The following is a 15776-nucleotide window of genomic DNA, read 5'->3' as shown; positions in this document are numbered from 1 at the left end:
GGAAGGAAGGAAGAATGAAAAGAAGGAAAGAAAGAAGGAAGGAAGGGAGAAAAGAAGGAAGGAATGAAGGAAGGAAGGAAAGAAGGAAAGAAGGAAGGAAGGAAGGAAGGAAGGAAGGAAGGAAGGAAGGAAGGAAGGAAGGAAGGAAGGAAGGAAGGAAGGAAGGAAGGAAGGAAGGAAGGAAGGGAGAAAAGAGGAAGGGAAGAAGGAAGGGGAGAGCAGGAGGAAAGAAGGAAGGAAGGAAGGAAGGAAGGAAGGAAGGAAGGAAGGAAGGAAGGAAGGAAGAAAACAAGGAAAGAAGGAAGGAAGGGAAGAAGGAAGGAAAGAAGGAAGGAAGGGAGAAAAGAAGGATGGAAGGAAGGAAGGAAGGAAGGAAGGAAGGAAGGAAGGAAGGAAGGAAGGAAGGAAGGAAGGAAGGAAGGAAGGAAGGAAGGAAGGAAGGAAGGAAGGAAGGAAGGAAGGAAGGGAGGAAGAATGAAAAGAAGGAAAGAAAGAAGGAAGGAAGGGAGAAAAGAAGGAAGGAATGAAGGAAGGAAGGAAAGAAGGAAAGAAGGAAGGAAGGAAGGAAGGAAGGAAGGAAGGAAGGAAGGAAGGAAGGAAGGAAGGAAGGAAGGAAGGGAGAAAAGAGGAAGGGAAGAAGGAAGGGGAGAGCAGGAGGAAAGAAGGAAGGAAGGAAGGAAGGAAGGAAGGAAGGAAGGAAGGAAGGAAGGAAGGAAGGAAGGAAGGAAGGAAGGAAGGAAGGAAGGAAGAAAACAAGGAAAGAAGGAAGGAAGGGAAGAAGGAAGGAAAGAAGAAAACAAGCAAAGAAGGAAGGAAGGGAAGAAGGAAGGAGAATTAGGTCATTTTGAGCCGAAGACAGCACAAGGGTTAAATAAAACGTATAACAAATGTTAACCAAATGCACTTCCCACTGTTGTATGTTCAACCTTGTGTGATCTTTACCTTCTCAATACATTTGAGAACAATACAATTGGACCATGGGTCCTGGGGGAGCCAACGTTTTTGAGGGGTTGGACGGGGGGGGGGGGGGGGGGGGGGTGTACTGCCCAAAGAAATTTTCACTTTGAAGCAAATTAATTGACGCAATTTGGCAACATAACGGGTCTCAATATAAATAAACAAATGTATCATTTGCTCCTCTTTTAGAACGGTGCTTGCTGGGTTAAAGACCATGTGAAAACTAGCCGTATTGCATGACCAAACTCATTTATTAATCAGAATAAAGAAAAGCAGCAAGGGGACACGCAGGCAACGTTTTTTTCTGCTCAAAACACCTTCAAGAATCCTGTATAATGGTCTTACCCTGCGTTCACACTGAAAGCATCAAAAATCTCCTGACGCATCTCGCTGCTTGGTGCGTTCACACTGAAAGCGGCAGGTACTGTTGACGCCTCCAGTGGGCGGGGCTAAAGCTGCAATGGGCGGGGATAAAGCTGTAGTGGGCGGGGCTAAATATGCAGTGGGCGGGGCTAAAGCTGCAGTGGGCGGGGCTTAAAGCCTCGCTGCAGAACTGGAGGGAACAGTGGGAACAGCCTACTCATATAGCGTGGACATCTTCAGTTTCCTATTTCACCATAGATCACAGTTTGGGACGCCTTCTTTATATTTTAGCGTTATTTCCGCATAGATAAGAGTGAGTTTGATGCTCCTTAACAAGTTTGGTCCTGGATCAACATCAACCGCCAGAGCCCACTCCCGGTGAACCATAAATCCGCCTAGGCTGATTTATGGTTCTGCGTCACACCAACGCAGAACCGACGGCGTAGGGTACGCGGTGACGCACAACGTACTGCGACCCTACGCCGTCGATTTAACGCGGAACCATCATTCAGGCAAAGCTGCAGTCTGTCTGCGCTGATCACTGACACACCGGGTCGGAGCGGATTTGGTCATACAGAAAATCGAACTCTATAACCTGTCTGAAAAAGAAACAGCCAATATTTTAGAGCTCCCCCTAAATTTCATAAAGCAGTCTTTCAGGGGAGCCAATGTCCTTCTTAGGGGAGCTCAGCTCCCCTTAGCTCCCCCCCAATTCGAACACTGTATATATATATATATATATATATATATATATATATATATATATATATATATATATATATATATATATATATATATATATAATTTCAGCATGTGACAGCACTTGGATCTTGTCCTTTAGACCGGTGTAATTAAATATTGCATCCTACAATGCAAAGCACAAAGGTCAACAGTCCTGTGTCACTGCCCTGTTGGGGTCTATTTCAGTTCACTTCCTCTTTTTGCTTCTTTAACCGTGTCCTGAGCTGTTTTAGCTTATTTTCATGCCTCCCTTTAGTTATTTTGAAGGTGTAATTCGTTTGTGTTGGTTCTCTGCTCTGTTTTCTACTCTGATTATTCACATCTGGCTCTTATCAGCCGCTCTACCTCCACGCTGCCCTGCCGTCCCTTCATTCACTGCCACTAGGTCAGTGAAGGAATTACTCTGCATCAACACTGATGTCCTGCATACTGATGATGCAGGTACTGCTTACTGCGTACAAGGTTGAACACGTACGTAAGTACAGAGTATGCCATTGTGAAAGCAGCTTTTTGCTGCTCAGATTATTTGCCCCTGTGGCAGCTTAGCTTTATTTGATTTAACATGTCCTTCCTTTCTTTCAAACATGACTGCTTCTTAACCATAAATATGCATTTGAGTCCACTGCACACAAACATGACATTCACTGCCTTTATACCTTTCTCTTCTGTATGAATCAAAACTGACATATTCTTATTAGCTATCGGTCAATTAACTTCCCAGCTGTTGCCAGGGTAACTTTGGTTATTGATAGACAGAACAAAGACCTTTCAAGAGTCAATAAAACAGGACATCACTTACCATTCCAGACCAAAAATGCCATAAAAGATGCTGCTTTGAGCGTCTCGCCCCTGCAGGACGAACACATCCCGCAGGACATTGAGGTGCAGCTCGTACTCCGGGACGGAACACACCATCCTGGCCTTGAGGAAAGTGGTCCACTTCCTTTGCAGAGTCCTCTGGCCCCCCCAGTCATTCTGCAGACAGAGAAGACGCTGGATCAATGAATGAATAGATCAATGACTGGACAAATGAAATCCCTGAAACTCATATTAGAGGAAGTGAGAACACGAACCGCTCCTGTACTCATGTGTGCATTAGCGCTCACTCATTCATGAGAGTAATTAGTCCAGGGGCCAGAGCCCAACATTTCACTGGTAACACTCAAGGTGACCAAACTTACTTATCTGTTTTGAAAATATCCATGTCTATAGATGATATTCTGGTATGATAACCTTCCTGAGTGGCAGCTGGATCAGAGTTATCAGCTCATGAAGTTCATAAAATTACATTTTAGATGCTGCTGCATATCCTGGTTTAGACTCATGTACAGGAAATCTGTCAATGTTTCACTATATTGTCTTTGGTTTCATTTTAAACATTCATTCAAGCTAAGATGTGAATCTTTCTGACCAACATAGAGGTCACTGCAGCTCTTTAAACTAGAAACAACACACATTTTTACACAATATTCGCCTAAATGATATACTATCTTTTAGCCCTGTGTTAACTAGGAACAACAGAGACACAAAATACAAAAACTGGAATACTCACAGGACCATAAGGATTCAGGAAATGTATAAAATACCCCTACTATATTGTTGTTACAGGTCATTGTGAGCCTTAAACTAGAAGATCATCATTAGGCTCCTATGAAACTATAACAGCCACTAATGTCACAAACTGGTCTTTATCATCAAATACACGACATAAAGGACATAACAATGAGATAAGGAACCAGCTTATTTTTATAAACAACATTAGAGACACAAAATACTCACAGGACCATAAGGATTCAGGAAATGTATAATACACCCAATTTAGAATCATCAATTAACCTGAAGGGGTGGTAACTTCATAAGCTGATAACTATGATCCAGCCAGAGCCGCCTGGGAGATTTGCGAGGCCCTGTGCGAAATGGCTGGGGGTGGCCCCCAAATTTTTTGGGTTTTCGGATCGGATCGGGTGTCTATATGCGCAAAGGTCGATGAACGAAACGTTGGCCCAATAAATACTGTAGTTTGGTGAGAAGAACGTGTGCTGGAGTTCTCTTTTTTAAAATTGGCTGCGGCTTTCCTCCTCCGACGCACCTCTCTGCAGAACCAGTGTGCAAAACGTTTCTATACTTCGAACTCTCCAATTAGCAAAATACTGGATACCTTCCCCTGCCTCATCATCATCTCTTGCCTCGACGCGGGGCCCCACGGCTGCTTGAGACCCGGTCGGATCGGTGATTTTTGTAACAAATGTATCAAACGAGCCTTTCAGAGAGGCATTAAACTTTTTCTTTCGTTTTTTTCTTTTTTCATCCCCTGATGGAAATTTCCCGAATCTGTCTCGTTCTCTCGACATTGTGTGACAGTTTGTTCCAACTCCACCCGTCTGGATCAGAGCAGCTTGTGTCTGCGCTTTGTCTGATCAGTTGTATTGAACAACAGACACGCGCATCATTGCACATATATTTATTGATATGCACAGACTACTACATATTTAGGTCTGTAATGGAACGTGACTGTTGATATTTATGAGGGAAAAAAAAAAAAATTTGAAAAAAAAAAAAAATTGAAAAAAAAAAAACGGCCCATAGCGCGAGGCCCCGTGCGGTCGCACGGTTCGCACACCCCTTGCGGTGGCCCTGGATCCAGCTGCCACTCAGGAAGGTTATCATACCAAAATATCATCTATATTCAAAATTCATAAGTAAGTCTGGTCACTTTGAGTGGTGCTGGTATCTGGCCTGGAACATGCACGATGTTACACACATATTTGTAAAAAGGCACAGGTAAAATTGTAATTCTTACCTGATTACACATATTACTAGACAGAAGAAGGAAATCTAAAGTCTGCTGAATGTTAAGCTAAACACTAGTGTTCATGCATACTTTAGTTTATTTGCTCTAATTGCATTCCAGCTACAGTGAGAGGAGTCAGCGAGGTCCATCTCGTTAAACGAGTCCTTTGGTGGACCTGATTTAAGCAAGGGGAAATAAAGACATGGAGACTTCTCTATTCCTCTTTGTCTGAATAACACAGCCTCATCTTTCTTTGTTTATGTCTTTCGGGGACATATGCCCTTCGTCACAACGCTCTGCCCGCCTCGACCTCCCACACAAAAGCCAAAGTAGCTGAAATCCAAATGGCACACATCTAAAGTATTCAGACACTTCCCTGGGTGCCAGCACTATTTATGATAATAGGAAGGAAGATAAAAACCACCCAGGGGCCATCTTTTTCCATCAAAAAAAAATGTTAAGTGTATGATAGAGTTGGCAGATGCTACTAAAGGCAAGTATGGATAATACTGAGGAGAGAAGAGTATCGTGTAAAGATTATTCAAGGTTATAAATGTGCACAAACCTTAAGGGGGGGACAGACAGATTAAAATTGATGTCAGTCAAAATGCAGTAAGCCACACACAGCACCACAAACACATGCCTGTGGGGAAATGAACCTTTAGGCGAGATGATGCGATCTTTGCTGCAGTTTCTAGAGAGAGAGGAGGACAACTTATAAACCCTTTACATCTTTTCTAGAGATGGCCAGAGCCGGAATAAATAATGCATGAACAGTACTTATTTCTGCTTTTGTGTTACTAAAAGTCTCCTCACTTTCATGGTATCGTGTAAAAATAGGCCATCATTGGCGTGAAAGTTGGTGAGGACGATGACAACTGGTTAGGCAAGTCCAAAATGGCATTGGCTTGGTGGTTTGATGCCAGCGGCGACCGGCAGAGCGGTCTCTATCTGCAGATCTGCCTGAAAGCAGCACGGGGACTGTCTGCCACGGGGCTGAGCTGGGGACTCGCTCGACATCTGCATGTGCTGCCGTGGCCTAGTTCAGACTGAGATATTACATTCTCCACTGCTCTGAAACTCTGCAGCGACAGGGAGAGACAGGGAGAGGGGGGTCTAGACCTAATTCATTGCACTGACTGGTATAACAAATGAGAGGCAGAATAAAAAGAGCGTGAGAGGCTTTGAGCAGGAAACGTGTTACAGAAATGATGTCGTTCTCCGAAGTTCTGCAAACAGCTTTCGGAAAAACAAAAATGTGCATTCATGTACGGAAATAAACAGTAATCTAAAGAAGCTGCTGGATATAAAGATATGAATATGGAGAACTGTCGGGACAAAAAGGAAAGGTCATATCGGGATTGTTTTGATGAAAATTAATTGTATTACAGAGTAAACAAGATTATTTGTGCACCAACAATTTCAGTAAATCAATTAAAAACTAAAATGAGAGAAGTTTAATAAGTTCACTATTTTTAAATCGTAGTTTAATCCTTAAATATCCACCCAGTTTGCTTAAAGGCACACTGTGTAAATCGGACCGCTGCAGACCAAATGGGGGCAGTATATTTAATTCAGTAAAATTTTATTTATATAGCATCTATTACAACACAAATTGTCTCTATGCTAGTGATGCACCGATTGTTCGGTAACCGAAATTGCTCGGCCGAAAATGGCAAAAAAACACTTTCGGTGTTCGGTGGAATAAGTGGGAAAATGTGCGCGCATCGCAGACACAGCTCCGTGTACAGCTGGAGTTCAGTACTGTTAGTTTACTGTTAGTTATTTGAAACATATCTGAATATTTGTCAAATTCTGAGGTTGTGGACGACGACTTTGAATATGATGGACGTCCTTACCGTTTTGAGCCAGAGTATACGGCTGAAGAGCTCACTGAACGGAGGACAGAGTGCTGCACAGAGATGACGTCATGAGTTCAGAGGTCTTGTTTACAAACTGATTTATTTGTTACACACACAGCCCCGGATGTAGACAACAGGTCCTGGAAGCAGATCTAGTGATTCATAAAAGAAATGAACGAGTTTCGCGGCAATCATGTGTTATTTAGACGCTGCATCGTCTGTGTCCCGCTGTGCCCCGTTCACTACCATTATATGGAGAAGCAGCTCGCACAAAACTCCTAATATCTTCCGAAGGACTCCAAATGAAACCAAACTTGCCTGGGTGAGTATACAACCATATATGCCAGAAATAAGGTCCAAGTTGTAAAAAAACTGAACTTTCCCTTTAAGTAAAAATGCAAAAGTCTAAACTAAAGACCGACACATACATGTAAAAGTGATGGATTTGATCTGTTATCACCCTGTTTGTAATATTCACACTCCTGCGATGGAGGCGGTCACTACTGCGTCATTTCACCAGCGGAGTCTTTGGGTCACTCTTGTCATCACAGAAACTGCTCTGCACTGCTGTGACAGTCATTACACCAGCACTGTCTGCCTCTCTTCCCCAAAGAGGGGGAAGGGGTTCACTGCTGGAGGGGGAAGTTTGTGGACCTCTGGTTTGCCTGGTAACAGGAAGCTGTGATTAGAGACGCCCAGCTGCAGCTTCATTCACTGCTAGAATTACTGTAAGAGGAGAGTGGCAGCTCATTTCACCCTACAGCATCTACATAAAGCATGAAATAATCCCCAGATTTTTGAATGACTGGTGACTTAATACATCTTTCATTTCCATCCTTTCTTTCCACGACCTTGCAGGCCCCGTAAATCTTTTTTGAATTAACTTTCCAGTGAAATCCCTAATGTGATTACGGCCACTGGTGTTGTGTTGAGTTGTGCTCTCTGACCTTGCAGACCCGTGCAACCCTGGACACTTTGGTCTGGCTCGGGTAGGCAATCTGCTCCTGGCTCCTCTCAGTGAAGAAGAAGTAAATCTTGTCATCGTCGCCGATGGAGCTGTTGACGCTCTCCTTCAGCAGCACGGAGCCCACGAAATCTGCCTCTGTGCACACAAACAAACACACAGCTCCACATGTCCAAATACAGACCTATTAGCAGCCTAGAAAGTGTCTCCTTGGAAACTGAAGATGGAGCTCTTAAGTGTGAGCGAATCCCCACGACCAAACCAGTTACATTTAACAGTGCAGTGCATCATTTAGTGGATTTTTATCCTCCAACTGAGAGCGAATATGTCTATTTACTTACTCTTTACTGAAAATGCATCGCATTAATGAGTGTTTAACTACAGCCATTAGTGTATTTGTAGATAATTGTATAATTACCCAGAAGCCACCGGGTGGGGGCCTCCTCGGTCCTGAGAGTGGGGAAGGGAAAGTTTCTCCGGATGTCTGGTGAACTGCGAAACTCGTACTGAGAAGCTGTGAACATCTCACCGTCTGATTAATGCGTAGGAGAAGGAAAGATCAGGACACCAACATATGAAGGATTCATAATTTAATGCCATGTAAATCAAAGCTGTAAGTCTCCTGCAGAGTCAGGTACCAGGACACACAATGTTTTTAAGAAAGCTGCGTGTTTAAGCTATAAAATGAATGTTTCAATTCTGTTCAGAGTTTTAACTTCAACTCTGTTGAACATATTGGATTAGATTTTTCCATATTTTTCTGAACCTGCTTGATTCATTCGGGATGCAACTGTAGTATCTATCTTTCTTGGTTATTGCTCAGCACTGAAATACCACATTTTTAATTGCATTACTGTTTAAAATGATCAATCTTTAGTATATATATATACTCTTTTAACCTATCCATCCCAGACAGGAGTAGACACTGGACGGTCAGTCACAGGGTCACATATAGACAAACTAATAATGCAAAGGCATTTGCTGCAGAAACAGCGTGTCAAGCTATATTGCAAGTCACCTCTTTATTCAGAACTTATCACTACTCACTTTCATTTTAGTGCCAAAATGTAGATTCCAGCAACTTTATGTTGGTTATAAAGGGTTGATTCATCAAGATAAGTGGTGTGTGGAGCTTAACTTACACTTAAAACTGCAACTGGAGAGGATGCAAAAGGTATAAATAAATAAATAAATAAATAAAACATGAATATAATAATGTATGCATATTAAAATACTAATAAAATATGAATACATCAAATATACAAACATAAAATCAAACTATGAAATGTCATAATGGGCCAAAAATAGTGGGCAGTGAAAAGTGAAAAGTGTGAATAAATAATAATAATAAGTATGATGATGTAACAGTCCAGTGTGTACTTGATGTGATTCATGCACTTCATCGTTTATTTGGTTTTCTGTTGCATTCAGCTGCATTACACAGATATACCAGCCCTCCATCCTCCTCCTTTCTTTCTCCTTATTCCCTGTTTCCCTTTAAACTGTTGCAATTATTTGTGTGTGTCTGTGTGTGTATATATATATATATATATATATATATATATATATATATAGGGAGAGAGAGAGAGAGAGAGAAAGATTAAAACCAAATCAAGGAAGATATGGCCAGTGAGGTAAAAATAATATTAACAGTGTATTGAGCTGCAAGCTACAGCCTCCCTAATACGCCCCCTCATATCCGGTGTTGTTGAATGGTTCAGACTAAATCCCATTGAAGTGCAGCACCAACATCACAATGCTTTCATTCACACATTTCTTGCAAAGTGGTCCTAGAAAAAAAATACCAGTTTCCTAGTCTCAAACATATAGAGACACAAATATGCCTGCTATCCACCTGTATTTGAGGATTGAATTGTTTAATCAGAGCTCACTGGGTAATTTTTTCAAGAATATAGAGAATTTAATTACCAAAATTCAATTTTTCAACAATCAAAATAAAAAGCTCCAACAGTTTATCATAGTGCTGATTTAGAATGGATTAAACTGACACTTTTAGGGGGTGAAATACTCGCTTATGCCACAGTGAAAGGTGTCATCATATTATAATAGTTGATGTATAATAATCTATGAATTTTCTTAACAAATGAACCTTATGAATTTTACAACAATGTCCCGAAAAACCCCACTATAAACAAGATAATGACAATGAGCCCTGTGCAGGATCTAGAGACATCTGGGCTTTTATGTGTTATCCTGAAGGAGAAACTAGGGAGGCCAATGAAAACGCAAACAATAAAAAAGTGTTTCTCTGAAGCCATCACTGAATTTTGCCCCAGGCAACTGTAGAAAAACTACAGAATCTAAAAGATGCAACAAATACAACAAAATTCACACTAATGACAGTTCAGTGCAGGATTAGACTGCGTGGCAAAAACTAATGACTGCCTACAGTAGGTTTAACTAAGCAAATAAATCACAGCCTTCGGATGGGAAAGTATCGCAGTACCAACAGTGTATTCCACCTGAACTGATGCGATGAGCAGCTTTTCATTCCTTAAACATTAGCAGAGGATTGATATGTTGCTCTGGTTCTCATGGGACAAATGATCAGTCTGCATCATCCACATAAAAAACAACAGAGACTGTTGAAGCAACTAAATTTGAATTAAGACATTTTCAACATGTTAGTAAAACTTGGAAAGTTTAAAAAAAATAAAAGAATCCTGAATGATCTTAATCAAAGATTGTTTGGATGAAGTTTGATCAAAGAAAAATCAGCAAAAGAACCCCACCTAGTGTAAAAGTGAGTATTGGGTCTAAACAACTGTGCAGCCTTAGGAAAAGAGGCATGTTTAGATAAAACGTCTTTGGTTTGCAGGTGGTGAACAGATTGGACTGGAGCGATGGAAGAAGGCCAGACGGTCTGATGAAGCCAGATTTACTCTGTTTCTGAGTGGGACATCAGGGCGTGAAGAGTGATTACGGATGTTAACCCCAGGTACGGTAGAAATGTACTGAATTCAACCACTAATCTAGCTGATGAAATAAGAGCTACATCTTAAAATGTACCCTCCATCCAGTACTGGAGTTGAGGGGGGATGAGGGGGGATGAGGGGGGATGAGGGGAGTTGAGGGGGGATGAGGGGGGACGGCATCCCCCCCTGAAATAAAAACGGTCCATATCACCCCCTGTAAAACTGTCATCCCTCCTTTCCATCCCATATGTCATTTCATCAATGAATGTGGTTTTACTGCTATTTCAACATTTAGAGTCATTACCAGAAAAATAACACCAGAAAAATAACTTATTTGACAATTTTCACCTGTTTCAAGTCAATTTTCACTTGAAATAAGTAGAAAAATCTGCCAGTGGAACAAGATTTATCTTCTTATTACAAGCAAAAAAATCTTGTTCCACTGGCAGATTTTTCTACTTATTTTAAGTGAAAATCTACTTGAAACAAGTTAAAATTGTTGTTTTTTTTCAGTGATGAGTCTTGTTTTAAGTGTAATGAGATTTTTTTACTAAAATGAGACATTTTAACTAGAAATAAGACAAATATTCTTGTTAAGATTGTGAGTTTTTGCAGTGATCCATGTTACTTATCCTGTGAAGGACAGAGTCATATTGATAAGTTCAGAAAAGTGTTTTTTATTGTTGTGTTTTGATGTATTTGATGTAAGCCCAGTGGATATTTAAAGCTTACAGAAGGCTGCATTTAACTGCTGCTATGTCATTCCTGCAGTATTTCTGCAGCTGTTTTGGTCACTGCTATTATTTGTAATATATTATATTATTTGTAATCAGCACAGATTATCTGTCCCCATATGATAAAAATCCACCATCCCCCCTGATTCTTTTTTACAACTCGAGTACTGCCTCCATCCAAACAGCTCAAAAGTTCAAAAGTTCCACTGAAGCTCTTTAACACCTCTGCAGCTAAACGTGAATCAGTATCCCTTTACTTGCCTCCTCAGTTTAATGTTCAGACTCAAATCCCTTGTGCGTAGTGCACTTTATCCACCAATGTAGTGAAGTAAAAGAGAGATTTGTGTAACACACCTATGAGGAGCCCAGTGAATCCCTTTGCTGGATCATACGGGCACCGGTCCCTTCCCTCCTCGATACCCGACGAGAACTTGAACCTCTCTGCATCCTGATAAGAGATGAGACACATCAATTAGATCATTTCCTTTTAATTCATGTCCTGATTCTACGGTGGCCGACAAGGGCCAAACGCACTGCAACGGCCTCATCCTCAGTTAAGGAAAACGGCTTCAAGTACAGAAACGATTCAAATTCACAAACTCAAAACGAGGGACAAAAAGAGGAACGTGGTGTAAATGAAAAATTGTGCTGCAAATAGAGAAACGATGCAAAGCACAAAACAAGAAACCATCTTCAAAAGAAAAACGCTTCATAACCGGTCACTACAACCGGAAGTGCTCCAAACCTGCACGGGGCGCTCTCAGCGTAACAGCCCAATGGACAGACACACGGGATGTAGAGAGAGACTGAACAGCTGACTGTAACGTTAAAATATAATAAAGAAACGTCTCATAATGTACAGCGTTGTACAGTGATATAAACATCATATATAAATATAGTCAGATAAAAATCACATTACCTGTATGTTTAAACCATGGACGTAAACACTGTGATCCAGTCAGCAGCGCCCCCTGCAGGTTTGGAGCACTTCCGGTTGTAGTGACCGGTTATGAAGCGTTTTTCTTTTGAAGATGGTTTCTTGTTTTATATCGTTTTGTGCTTTGCATCGTTTCTCTATTTGCAGCATTTGATGATGCTGCATTTGTCTTGTTTTTTGCAGCACGTTTTTTCATTTGCACCACGTTCCTCTTTTTGTACCTCGTTCTGAGTTTGTGAATTTGAATCGTTTCTGTACTTGAAGCCGTTTTCCTTAACTGAGACGCATTAGGCCGTTGCTGTTTGGCCCTTGTCGGCCACCGTATGATTACGCTGAAATGAAATAACCCGAGCTCTTACTATATAAGCACAGAGAGGTCTGAAGGCATTTGTTCCACAGGTGTAAATGTGAGTTTCGTTGTACCGCTGCAGAAACCGGACGTGATTGTAGCACTCTGTCTGCAGAGAACAGAGGAAAATAGGTTATTTCTGGTTTAATGACATGCATCACCTGGAGAGAGCATTGGCCAGTTCCTGCGGGGGGCAGGGGGGTGGAGGGGTAATTATTGAACAAGTGTTATTTACTTTCAAACATGCAACCTGCTGATTCCAGCCTCTTGGTTTAGGAAATAAAGAAACAACGTGACTGGACTCAAAGAATTATTCTTTTTGTCACTTTTTTCTGCAATCTCTGAATCACAGAGCTGAACAGTTTCATCGTATTTTTCAAAAACAACTTTACAAACAAATATTTCTGGAAAGAAAATAACAAGAGAAGCATAACGCGACAGACTTGTACCTTATTGTCCCTGCCTTTGTTTAGACACTGCTTCTTCTGCTCGGGGGAAGCTTCCCAATCGATCTGGAAACAATAGGGGGTGACACAGTGAGCTCAATAAATAAAGAAGAACAAATAGATAAATAGGCTCTATAGATAGGCAGGAAATGGAGAGATAAAAAGAGGAGAACAAATGAGAAAGAAGGACAGCGCGCTTAATTTTCTGGCTGCATCACTAAATTCTGACTCTCTTCAGTAACCCGTTGAATAATTCCATATCCCTAAAAACCGGAGGAACACAATGGGATTTATCTGCTTATAAGGCTATTATCCGTTTCTCCTTTTTCTACAGTTCTCTCAAAAAGCTATTACGTTTGTTTTTCTGTTCCTTTCTCAGCAGTGGCAATTACATGGGAATCTGTGGCCGGATGCGTCTTGGCACTCACTGTGAGGTTTGCAGGTGTGGAGATGTTGGAGGTGTTGAGGGCATATAAAGTTCCTCTGCCTCCCACGTACAGCAGCCCGGCTTCCTCCTCCAGCAGCAGGGTGCTGTAGTTCTGCGAGGAGCCAGAGAAATGAGAGCTACCCAGCACACCTGTAAATATATAGCACAACAAAGGTTCTTCCTTGAATGGTTCAAATTCATCCGAGCGATTCTGTACATTCAGTCCGAGATTGTTTTTCTTTTCTGTCTTTCTTTTTTGACTTAAAGCAGCACTATGTAACTTTTCCAGCTTAATCTAATATTTCATCATCATCATTGTGATGGTACATCAACTTTCCTCAGGTTTAATGAACCTCTGTCATGGTCTGAGGGGTCTGTATCTCCTTCACTGGCACTATGTAACTTTGAGGAGCATGGTAGGAACCCTTCCATACTAAAAAACTACACATTTTTACGGCTTTGATTGCTTTACGGCATACGTCACTTCCCCCTCCTTCCCCATTCGTAGTCGAGACGAAAATAGGCGGGGCGTGGAGCTCAGAGCTCAGGAGAAGCTGGTAACCCGTTGCTGTGTTGTGGCTGCAGCAGCTCCACACAACAGACGTGGGGAAAAGATCCTAATGGTTTAACTTTTCACCGGTTTCCTGCTCGGAGGAAGAACCATGGAGACCGAGTATCTGATATAACAGAGTGAAAGAGTCGTTGGCTCGCTTGGATCTCGGCTGTAACGACCAAACATAACCTTCCACAGTAAACCACAAACACGCACACAGACCGGGGTCGGATCAAAACACGGGTTTTATTCCCCACTTCTCCAGCTAAACGCAGTTGCTAACCAGCTCTCTGCGGTGCGATTAACCCCAATCTTCAGATAAAACTAGTTTGTTGAGGAAAAAATATTAACTATTTGATTTGTAGCTGCAGAAGAAAAAAATAATCTCACGAGGAAAACAAAAATATTGCTCACGCCTCGGAGCCTCTTCAGCATAATATAGCAGTCAAAAAAAGAAAAGAAAAGTAAGAGTAATACAAAACATGTACTGTATGTTGTACTATTATACAAATTTATTGAAACACATGGCGAGTCAAACATTTACCAAAGCAGCTGCCAAACACTCCTAAACAAGGTAGTAAGATGGTGGTTCTGCAGAACTGCGGCAGTAAATCCTTCTAAAGAGTGGCGCTCCGACGAGGAGCTCCACTCTTTAGTAGGGATTTCATATGGATCCAGACCGTTAATAATCATTATTTTCTCCATATACCGCTCCCTGGCTTCCTTGTTTAAGGTATCCCGGTAAATTCCAGTTCCTTTCCAGCAGTTTAAAATCATTTTTTTGCGTTCCGTCTGTTCACTTGGTGAAACAGAAAAGTCCGTCCCGTCTTCATTCACTATCAAACAAATGCACGCGACGGGACAGGAGTTTTCCGGCAGTACGCGCTGGTAAACTGACCAAAAGCTGAAAGTTACATTGTGCTGCTTTAAATGTGGCATGCTATGGTCTTTTAACCCAAGTTGACACAATCTCCTGAAATACTAATGAAATGTTTGTCACATGCTTTGGTATAAATACCACATGGATACGGTACAAGAGCATCCTTTTCAACCACATTTTTAGACCTGTGGTCAGCAGCTGCTTCCTGAGGGGGTGGAGTCATGTACTTGACTCCTCCCCCTCCTGTGTAGGTTGTTCCTCTTTTAAAATAAGTGTCAAGCTTGATTAATGCTTCTGTGTAGCAACTACACTGGTGGCATACATAGAGAACCTCCGTGGTGTTTGCTATTTGTTCCTGTCCGTTGTTGTTTGTGTTGCTCTGTCATTGCATCCTGAAAACACTGGACAACAGGGTTCTTTTCTGCAGTGCAGCAGCTTACAATGCAAAGCTTGCATTTGTTTACTTCCTTTATGCACTTCAGACGTGGCAGAGGACCAAATGAAGAATATCTTATGGGAGTTGGAGCTGATAAATGTGAAGGAGGAAGAAAGATGAAGGAGTAGCAGGAAGAAATCCTCTCAAGGCACTCTACAGAGGACAAGCCCAGATACTTGTTATGAAACTTGTCCAGTCGCATTTGATGCACTCTTTATCAACCCGGGGCAAAGCTGCATTTCTGCAGAGAAACATGTTGGGCTACGGCTAAGGTTCCCCAGCTATGATGGACACACATCACCGGTTTGACGTGGAAGCATAAACTGGAGGTACAACAAAAGCAGCCTGATGTGAAGTTCTGGGTGGAGACACATGCTGAATACTTGTACTCTGTCTAGAT

At 41.7% G+C, this 15776-nt stretch overlaps 1 protein-coding gene across 2 annotated transcripts in view; it reads right to left on the bottom strand.

The window, feature by feature from the left end:
* sema4gb (sema domain, immunoglobulin domain (Ig), transmembrane domain (TM) and short cytoplasmic domain, (semaphorin) 4Gb) overlaps positions 1-15776 on the bottom strand; it is a 67703-nt gene that overhangs the window by 12521 nt on the left and 39406 nt on the right. For both annotated transcript variants that reach the window (XM_061707754.1, XM_061707755.1), the window contains 7 exons: positions 13509-13657; positions 13084-13146; positions 12645-12743; positions 11703-11796; positions 8097-8210; positions 7662-7816; positions 2861-3036 (listed from right to left, as the gene is read on the bottom strand). In XM_061707754.1, coding sequence (XP_061563738.1) covers positions 2861-3036; positions 7662-7816; positions 8097-8210; positions 11703-11796; positions 12645-12743; positions 13084-13146; positions 13509-13657 — 850 coding nt within the window. The remainder of the gene's footprint in view (positions 1-2860; positions 3037-7661; positions 7817-8096; positions 8211-11702; positions 11797-12644; positions 12744-13083; positions 13147-13508; positions 13658-15776) is intronic.

This window comes from Cololabis saira, chromosome 19 (genome assembly GCF_033807715.1).
Source record: "Cololabis saira isolate AMF1-May2022 chromosome 19, fColSai1.1, whole genome shotgun sequence".
NCBI lineage: Eukaryota > Metazoa > Chordata > Actinopteri > Beloniformes > Belonidae > Cololabis > Cololabis saira.
Note: the sequence above shows the minus strand (reverse complement) of the source record. Positions and strands in the feature narration are given on the sequence as shown.